Source organism: Xiphias gladius, chromosome 20, assembly GCF_016859285.1.
Source record: "Xiphias gladius isolate SHS-SW01 ecotype Sanya breed wild chromosome 20, ASM1685928v1, whole genome shotgun sequence".
In the NCBI taxonomy this organism is placed as follows: domain Eukaryota; kingdom Metazoa; phylum Chordata; class Actinopteri; order Istiophoriformes; family Xiphiidae; genus Xiphias; species Xiphias gladius.
Genome location: NC_053419.1, coordinates 6,486,622 through 6,496,681, shown reverse-complemented (window position 1 = coordinate 6,496,681; position 10,060 = coordinate 6,486,622). Strand labels below are relative to the sequence as shown.

At 39.9% G+C, this 10,060-nt stretch overlaps 1 protein-coding gene across 2 annotated transcripts in view; it reads right to left on the bottom strand.

Moving 5' to 3' along the window:
* Positions 1 to 7,126, bottom strand: part of LOC120806135 (transmembrane protein 230-like) — a 41,939-nt gene extending 34,813 nt beyond the window's left edge. For both annotated transcript variants that reach the window (XM_040156915.1, XM_040156916.1), the window contains exon 1: positions 6,850 to 7,126. In XM_040156915.1, coding sequence (XP_040012849.1) covers positions 6,850 to 6,860 — 11 coding nt within the window. In that variant the 5' untranslated portion in view covers positions 6,861 to 7,126. The remainder of the gene's footprint in view (positions 1 to 6,849) is intronic.
* Between the last annotated feature and the right edge of the window lie 2,934 nt (positions 7,127 to 10,060).

The following is a 10,060-nucleotide window of genomic DNA, read 5'->3' as shown; positions in this document are numbered from 1 at the left end:
TGCATGAAGAATTCAATCAGCAACTATCTGATGTCTTGGTTCTTCTGTAACTTGCACCTGTATGTTGTCTTTAAAAGTGCATTTGTTGACTCTTGGCAACTAGAGGGCAGACTAACTCCAAATTAAGCTGACAGACACACTTGATGAATAGAAGTCCAGCATTCAATCGCCTTTTAGATATGGTTGGACCTCTACCAACTCCTGAGGGGAATATCAGATTTTCCAATTTCTTCACGAGCTAGTCATTTAATTTTTCTGGCAGCCATTTGGTGCTGGGCAGATAGTCAATTTATCAGTGCCATAAAACCAAAACAATGAGCTAAAAGAGGGGTGACTCTGAGAATCTCACAACTCGATTCAGAATCGATTCTCAGTTGGAAACAGATTTTCGATTGAATAAATAGTCAAGGTGAACTATTTTCTGGCTCTTACTCCACTGAAATGCAATATGAAACATAACTGGCAGAAAAGAAAAGTGTGTGGGAGTATGCAGTTTTTTTAAAACTAATTTTAGAAAGTTAACTGCATTCAATTGGAGGCATCTAAAGTCATGAAAGTGTCATTTCCAACATCACTGGTTAAATTATTGACGTATTGTCTCCAGAAGTGGAGGAAAACCTGTATCAGGTGCAGATCCCAATGGAATGCTGATATTAGGAGTTTTAAATCGTACTTATTTTAGCGTCCAAGGCTGGACATGAATTTCCATTTGTTGCCTTACGATCAGAGGACATTACTGTGGGGTTGTTGGTATTCAGTTCACAAAATCCCAGTATGGCCACCTTTTTTAGCTACAGGAGGTGGCCCGAATGTAAAGGGTGACATTATGAAAGGAATATTAATTTTGAATAAACTAAACTGCTGCAATAGAAGCTATTAAAAAAAAATTGGCATTACTGCAACCTTTAAAAAGGCTGAAATATTATCATAACATACCGTACTCCCACAGACAATTTGCTTTCAGCAAAGAGGAAGAAGTAGACCCTCATCAATATTGGCCAGGAAATTCAATGAATGAACATCTCTGACCAGTCGCAACAAAAGCTGAAAGCTTTTCAAAGGGTAGAGTTCATTACAGGCTTATTGGATTGGATTGCATTATATGGCGTGACAACCCACTCTCTGTCTTTATTGAAAAGAGCTGTTGTCATTAATTAGCAAAACAAAGCCCAACGTATCACACAAAATTCATCAGAATACATTATTCATCCAGTGTCAAGATAATGCGAGTGATTCTTTAAAAAACATGTCATGAACATTGATTAATAGCCATAAAAAACATGTTTCGGTGTCTTATCTTTTCTAAAAAGTTGTCACACGTTTCTTCTTAGCTCTTAATCCTTTGCTTTCCCCTGTTACTAACAGAGTTGTTTTTCTTTGCTGGCTTTGGATTAAAGGCATTTTTACCCTACAGACATCGTAACAGTGACGAATACCTGAGAATGCTTATCTGTGAAATGCAGGATGTTGAAGAATTTCTAGAGGACAAATGATTTCTCATTTTGAAGGCACCTAAGGTTAGGGCACAATAGGAAGAGTTTCCATCATTCTGCGTTGCTGTTTGGCATTTACTCAGGAGGACAATGTCGCTGTTTAGACTCTTGTAAACTCTTTAAGCTCCCGAAGTTTACATTGACGGAGCAAGTAAACTGTCTCAGATAACTACTAAACATGCAGAGATTATGTAGTCAAGGACTCGATGTTACGCTTTATTAGACAACAAGTAGCAGAGGGAGATATGCTGACATTTCATTAGAGAGAGAGGCAGGACTGAATACAAATATATATATATATATATATATATATTAGTAATTACTATGACATTGCACGCCTGGACTTTTGTCAATATTTCATACACTCCTTCAAATCTACATAATGTCTGTTTCATATGTAAACATAGAACATTTATTTTCATCTCCGATGACTTTTTGTCAAGTTTGAATGTCAAACCAATATACACAATCCATTCTTGCATTATCCTGCTTAAATTCACAGCTTTACACAGCAGCTGCTGCCTTCTGATGGTTTTTGAAGAGAAGGGGAAAACAAATCTTGAAAACTAATGATTCATGACACAGTATCAGCACTGGAGGGACACTAGTAGAGGCAAAATCATCAAACCACTGCTTGTTTACTCTGTGTGTGTGTGTGTGCGTGCGTGTGTGCATCTAAGCTTAAATGAAATTGTATTAGTGTGTGTGTGTACACCTTTATTTGTTTGTGTGCGGCGCGTGGTGTAACGTGTTTGTGAAGGAGCATACAGGCCGTGTTGTGTCTGCTTCCATCAGTTCAGAGATTATTCATGGAAATAAATGCATCAGAATTCCTATTAAACATGCAGCTATCACTTTCAAAAAGCAGCACAGGGTTCAGACAGTGTTGCAGTAGCTGTCATATTAAGGCAGACATTATTGTGATAAATGGATCCAGGCTCCCATTACTGGAAAGACAAGCTTGAGCTGTTTAACCTAATAAGTTGACTTGGCAAAGTGAGGTTTCATTACAAATGGCGATAATGATTAATAACGATGTTGAACAGCAAACAAACAGATGACAAGAGCTGCAACTGTATCAGGAAGCCTAAGAGGCCTCATTATTAGCAATGAGGAAGATAAGGTTTGTGACTTACCTGAAACTTCCTCTGAGAGTCTTCTCTCTTTACAGCTCTTCCAAGTGGTTGAGTTTAAGTTTAACGGCATTGATAGCTTGTTAAAGTATGTAGAAAAGCTCCCACAGCTTTGTAACGGAACCTATTCCACCCACGGCTTAAGAACTTAACTAACTCTCTCATATGCAAAATTCTCTCATAACACAGGTGTCTGCACTACTGTTTGAGCAAATATGTTTAAATGAGTAGCCTGCTTGTAAATGCAACTCCTGGCCATTTTAAGTTGCAAATTTTCTCCACTGTGTTGTTCATTTAAATGATTTTCTGTTTCACTGAACGTTAAGATGCTACGTTGTAACACAAGAGGTGAAAAATTCTGAAAGTAAATTGGACAAAGCTGTTTTGTTCCATGGTTCCTGAATTATCAAGTCCCAAATGTTTCTCTAAATGTTCTTCTTATAGAGCATGTTTTAAATTACTAACTTGGATGGGTTGGGCCGTATACCTACACAGAAAATTGTAATGTGACAAAAATGAATGAGCAAAACTCATGTAAATTAAGTGACGTACTTTCCTTCCATCTGAAAGTCATGGGACATTTTAATGGTTGGGTACAAAAAGCTAATAGTATTTAAAGCAGCATTAATCAGAATTTAATAAATCAAATGACTGGATGTAACGTCAAAGGAGACTCGCAATAACAAACCCACAAAGAATAACCACCGACTCTGCAGTTCATTGGCCCTTTTTTAGCTCGTTCTTTTAGTTTAACAGCACATTTACTGTAAGGGTCGGTCTCAGTGCTGCGGCAGGCAGCTGTTTTCAGCCAAACGTTTAGGATAAAGCCAATGGCTACCTGCCCAACCCCAAACAGCAGAAAAACAAAGCTAGTGACTAGCTGGTGAAGAAAGTGGAGCATTTATCAGCCAAAGTGCCAGATATTTTATTCAGGAGCTGGTGGTGACAAAAACAGAGTGAATATTGGACTTACATTCATCAGGTTGACAGACACATGACTCCAAACGGCCGCTAATGTTACTTCACGTCTGCTGAATTTTTCAATTGTTTGCTACTATGTGAGTTATTGTTGTTGGTGATAAAAAGCCAAGGCCGTGTTACCATCGGCTTGTTTTGGTCTGTCTGTCAGGCAGCTTTAAAAGTACATTGAAATGAATATTCATGTTTCTGTATGTCAGTACTCCCATTATTTATCCAAACATTTCAGTGCTTTAAGACAAACACGGTTGTGTCCAAACTCCTTAAACAAAAATTCACCTGAAATGTAGCCCTGTTAGCTAAGCTTCAGAGCTTTACAGATTGCTCATCGTCGCACTGTCTGTATCGTAGCAACGGAATCAATTCAGCAGCTAAATATGCTATTGTACGTTTTTGGAAGCCACTTTTTTTTTAGGTGGTCGCCTCATCCCTCAGTAGTAAAGGCAGAAGCATGATCACATTAACCTGCTTAAGAAGCGATAGGCTGTTCCCACATCATTTATCTACCAAATAGTAAATAAACTGGAAGTCATGCCCATAATTTACATGATCTATCATGGGGCTAGGAATAATTTGGACTGGCTAATCGAGAACCCTAACACCTTATCTGATTAGACTTCATTTCAGGACTGTGCACAGACCATATACAAGCATCTTTATCATTCTTATAGGTACATTGAGTTTGGTGACCTCACTTTATTCCTGACACGGCTCCCGCAGCAGAGGTTTAATAAGCCAGAATAACCTGTTCCACTGAAAGTGAAGCAAACGTTGCATCTGCGGGCTCAGTGCCAGGATGCAAACAGCTACTGAACAGGAACACAAACAAGTTTCAAGATCAATATATTTCAGTGTTGCGATGAAAAATTGATCTTACTGCAGACTGCAAATAATTTACCTCTTCCTAACACCGTTTGAGAGCTGGCATTTGGAATTATTAAAGCTCTTTGAGAGAGCGTATGCGTGGACCTGAAATAACTGATTTGAATTTTGGCAGCCATGAATAAAAATCAATCAGAAAAGACTTAGAGCCTCCACATGTGAAAAGCAGCCAATGCTGCGTAAAATGCATTTTGAACCCGTGTCACTGAACATTTGTTTTAATAGCAGCCAGCTGCCATCTGGTGTACGGAGTTCTCTTTCCTGGTTTTGTCAAGTTACTCTTGACTTCATCAGAACACCTTTTACATTTCAGCTATTCACATAAAATCTTTTTTATTTTGCCTCACATTTTGAAGCTGTCAGATTTTAAGTGAAATGATTTCACAGTAACTGAGCAGAAGTGATGGACTTAAAGGTCTTGAGTTTCTTCAGAAGCAAAGTGATGGTCCCATCATAAAAGCCTGTGGGGTAACGCAGTGGTCTGTATTACGGCCACAGTTTGACTTTAGGCAGAAAACAGGTACAAGCCATGTTTGGACTAAATTCTGAAAACCAGACTGAAACTGAAAAGGTCGGTACTCTTTTCCAAAGGTAAGTGCACTTGTTAGGTCAGTGGTCCCATTTCATCTTATATTGTGCTAACAATTGGGGCAGCTTAAGTGTCTCTTCTAAGTAAACACTGAGATAACAGCTCATTATCAGTTTTTTTGTATAAAATTCATGTCAACCTTGATGACAATGTGGGGAAATAATTGGCACATCATGTGTATCTTTTCATTTCTCAGAAAATCAGAAGAAAACAACGTTGAGCGTTCACAAAACAAGGTTAAATATAAAGGTCCGTGTGGGAGGTTTGATTTAATTACAGAAACTTTTCTTAGGTACACCTATTATCAGGTGTTTGGGGATTTAAAACACCTGAGCTTCAGAAAGTATTCAGACCCCTTCACTTTTTCACTCTTTATTGTGTTGTAGATTTAATTGCAAATGGATGAGACGGCAATTTTCTCTTTCTTTTTTTTTGCAATCTACACTCAATAACCCATGAAGACAAAGTGAAAACATGTTTTTAGAAATGTTATTTTAGCCACAATTTCATCATGGAGGTCCACAGAGAGTTCCTGGGACTTCATGGCTCGGTTTTGTCCTGACATGCAGTGAGAACTGTGGGACCTTTTTATACACAGTTGTGTGCCTTTCTAAACTGTGTCCAATTAATTCAGTTTCACACAGGTGGACTCCAATCAGGTTCCAGATGCATCTCAAGGATAATTAAAGCAAACAGGCTGCGTCTGACCGCAGTTTGAAGTGACACAGCAAATGGTCGGAATACTTTTGCCAATGAGAGATTTCAGTTTTTGATTTTTCGAAAAACATGTTTTCATTTTGTCATAATGGGTTATTGAGTGTAGATTGGCGGGTAAAGCGGCAGTTTTGTCTATTTAAAATTAAATCTAAAGCCCAATAAAGTGCAAAAAGTGCATATGATAAGCTCATAAAATAAAATAGTTAAAGATTAAACCAGTGGTTTCCAACCTGTTTGGCTTGTGACCCCGTACAAAGACAACACGTTTTAGATGTTTATGAGTTGTTAGCAGTTCCAACAGAGACACGTTCCCCCTCCAAACTTTTCAGGTGGTTTCATTGAAAAGGCTGTTTGAGTTCAACTTCCCAATATTTCACAACAAAAACAAAGATTAGAGAAAAGTCCAAACCTATTTTTTTTTTCTTCTCTGCTACCCCATTAATCATCTCACAATCCCTCGGAATTATATCGTTACCCTTTGGAGCAGTAATTAGATAAAACTTGCTCAACATCCTACAACATTAAAATGTTATGCATTGATGCATTAGTATTAGGAATCTAACATACTGTATAATTGTAAACTTACACTTACAGGGGAGATTTTTCATCAGACTCGATACTTTTACTTTAGATACTTTAAGCACATTGTGCTGATAATACTTATGTACGTTTACTTAAGCTGGATTTTGAATGCAGGACTTTTACTCGTAATGGAGTATTTTTACATTGTCGTATTGGTACTTTTAACCTGGTAAAGGATCGGAGTACCTCTGCCACCACTGATACTTTTATTCCACAGTAAAGACTTGTCAGTGTTAGAATCCATTGTAATGACCCTGAATCTAAGCCCACGGCAGCTATGCAAAGGAGCCTGCTACTTGTTACAACCACCTTTTGTGCTCACACCATAGATTTTTGGTGAAATGTCTCTTTAACCATGAGCACAATCTGTCCATGACCTTAACCCAGTGAACTGAACTTAAGTGACTTAACTCCTTAGTTCCCATATACATTAGCACTTACCTTTCCCCATAAATTACTACAGTTGCATACTTACATAAATGTCATGAGATATGTGGTTGGTCGGGGCCTTGGAGGACATCAATCGGTTACAAGTGTCCTCAGTTATATCTTTTTTACATCGGAGTTCAAACCTGAGCTGGCCGGCTGGGGCCTTTCTGTGTCGAGTTTTCCCCGAGTCTGTGTGGGTTTCCTCTGGGTGCTCCACTTCTCTCCTACAGTCCCCAGACATGTAGCTCCGGTGAAATGGAGACTTTAAATTGTCCATAGTGGTAAACGTCAGTGTAAATGATTGACAATATGTGTCAGTTCGGTGAGAGACCTGTCCAGTCTGACGGCGTGGCCTGCGTCCCGCCTCCCTGCCAAATGTGTGGGTTTTAAAAAAAAGTTCATTCACATGATAGTCAGACGTAAGAAACATTGAGTGTGGAAAAAAGCTTTGATTTGCAACCAGTCTATCCAGTCACACATCTCCCCGACATGACATGAAGCTGCCACCAGAGGGCTCTGTCTGGCGTGACTGCACCCAACAAGGACCACTATGGGGAAGTGGCCTCTGTAACACACACGTTCAGATTTCAATTCATCACAAGATACTGCGGACCCTCTTTATGGAAATCTACCTGTGGGAATAGCACGCACATGAGAATAAATATCATCATATCGGGACAGTATGTTTAATCATTTCATGGAAGAGAAATATTTCCTCTTAAAATGCAAGATAGGATTAAACCGGAGGAAGAAATCTACCCTGAATGAGATAACACATTAAGCTTTTCACTCAAATCTCAAACAATTCATTCATCCTGTGTATATATTTGTCAGCTTTTCTCACATTTTTACATTTTGTACCAATCAAAGGTGAATATCCCTTTACCCAATGAATGTGTTTTCTTATTTTGGCAGCTACATGAAGGATTTGTAATAAGATGTGCCACAGACCATCTAAGCTACTGAAATCCTGTTTTCATTCACCAGCTGAAAATAAAATTGCACTTGAAACCACCACAAAGACTGCACCTGATGGCCAACTGACTGCCATGATGCACATGCATTCTGCACATGCTTGAGAGGTGATAACCAGTCAGTAGTCTGAGTTCAAGTCGCGTTAATCCACCCCTCTGCATGTTGTGGTACAGCCTCTCTGAAGCTCATCCTTTTGTTCATCTCTATGTGCTCTGTGTTTTATATGCACCACAGAAGCTATAATTAAAAGTTTCACTTTTTACGAGATGGGAGCTTCCCTTTGTCTCTTTCTGATTCCCCAAATTAAGTTTTCCTTATCTTTTCAATCCGTATATAAATATGAGTGTACAAACATTGGTACAAATATTGGCGTTCCCAACTAGACAGACAAATGACACATTGTGTGGGGATGTGTGTATGTGCACACACCTTTTTAGTTAGATAGATGTGGTGTTGAGTGATGGATAGTGTGTGTCCTGAGGTCATATCTCAAACTATCATTCAGGTACTGCCGAGGCGTCATAACAGTGAACCGAGCTGAATCAATGAACACACACACACACACACACACACACACACACACACACACACACACACACACACACACACACACACACACACACACGGTGCATGCAAACACAAACACATTTATACAGAAACACACATAGTGTAAATATACACATGCTCTAGGTGGTTTTCGATATGGTCAGGGATATTGATCATCTGACTTTATTGCAAAGTGTGGTTGATAAGGGTCCCACTCTGAGGCAGAGCGACAATCTGGCGAGACATGATGTTGTGTAAAAACAAGGACAGTGGTGTACACTTTCAGACAGTCACTCTGGGAAAAATATTCATAGCGTTTCACTCTGTTGTACATCTGAAACAAAACAGTGACACTGAAAGCCAGGAGTGGTGAATGAAAAGGATGACAGCACTGCCATCTAGTGTCAAAATGTTTGAATGCAGCTTCATGGTGGTGATTTACTGCCTGCAGTATGCAGTTGCAGAGACTCTCATGTGAAGTTACCACCCCACATTTTAACGTAGACATAGAAACTGTATTGGTTCAATGTCTTTCCTTCAAGGATCAACCAGGTATTATCCATCTATCATTCTATAACTTGGTTATCCTACCCAGGGTTCATGGGGCGAGAGACTATCTCAGGCAGGGGTACAGGGGGCAGGGTACAACCTGGAGATTTCCACATGAGCCTAGCAGACGGAAAGGCAAACACATTCACATCTACGCGCAACTCTGCCTTTCAACTGAATTGCATGTCTTAAACTATGGAGGGGAACGCAATCAAACACTGAAACATGCAAACAGCAAACAGAAAGGTCTCAGCTGGTTAGTTTGGGTTCAAGGCAGGACCTTGTCACTCTGTGTACCAGACACAAAGTCCCTGACCATGCACTTGTCTGTTGCTGCTGCCAAATTATTTCATTTCATTTCAGTGCATAAGGTCTGAAGGTTCTGACTTTTCTCTTAAGCTCTTTCTTCATTCTTCACACAGCTATTTTGTCGCTCTTTGTGTGTACCGCTGAGCACAACTTCAAGAATGCCTCCAGAGAGACTTTTCCAAAAGTGCGCAGTGTTACTGCCATTTGTACAATTCACCGTGACAAGACTGTACGAGTTTCTGGAGAGAGATTAGGTGGCCAGTGTGATGCCTACCTGGAACCTAGTATAATCTCATCACACAGCTGGAGTGGGTTGAATCTTAAACAGAGGAAATGGTTGGCACGATTGAGACAGCACGTTTTGCTAACTGGTATTATAAACATTATTTACTGTCCCAGACTGGATTATCATACAGTACTTTGGAGCTAATGTTGGTCCCAGTTTTTCATTCATGTTTGTACTCTGCTGTGGAAGGGTTGAATCATTCGAGGAGCTCAGATGCAGTGAAATCTGCTCCTGTTTCCCTAATGTGTAGCTTCTGTGGTTGCCACGGTCACATGACAAGCCTCGGCGGCGAGTTGAAAAAGGTCTACTGTCATAAACTCTAAATGCAGCGGCAAAGAGCCTAGTGCGTTCACCAGAGCACCCTCTGCCCTCCCTGTTCTAGCTGGCATATGCTTGCTGTGTGAAAGCACCTTAATGGCAGGCTTTTTGTCCTGCCTTTGAAGGCGGCCGTTCAGAACAGGTATTAACACTTTTCGCCTCTAGATGTGGTCGGAAGACACGTCGGCCAAGTTCACTTGAAGCATACTAAACCCTTAAGCCTATGTAAGCACCGACTGTTAGATTAAAAGCCAAGAATAAACCGCCTATCGGC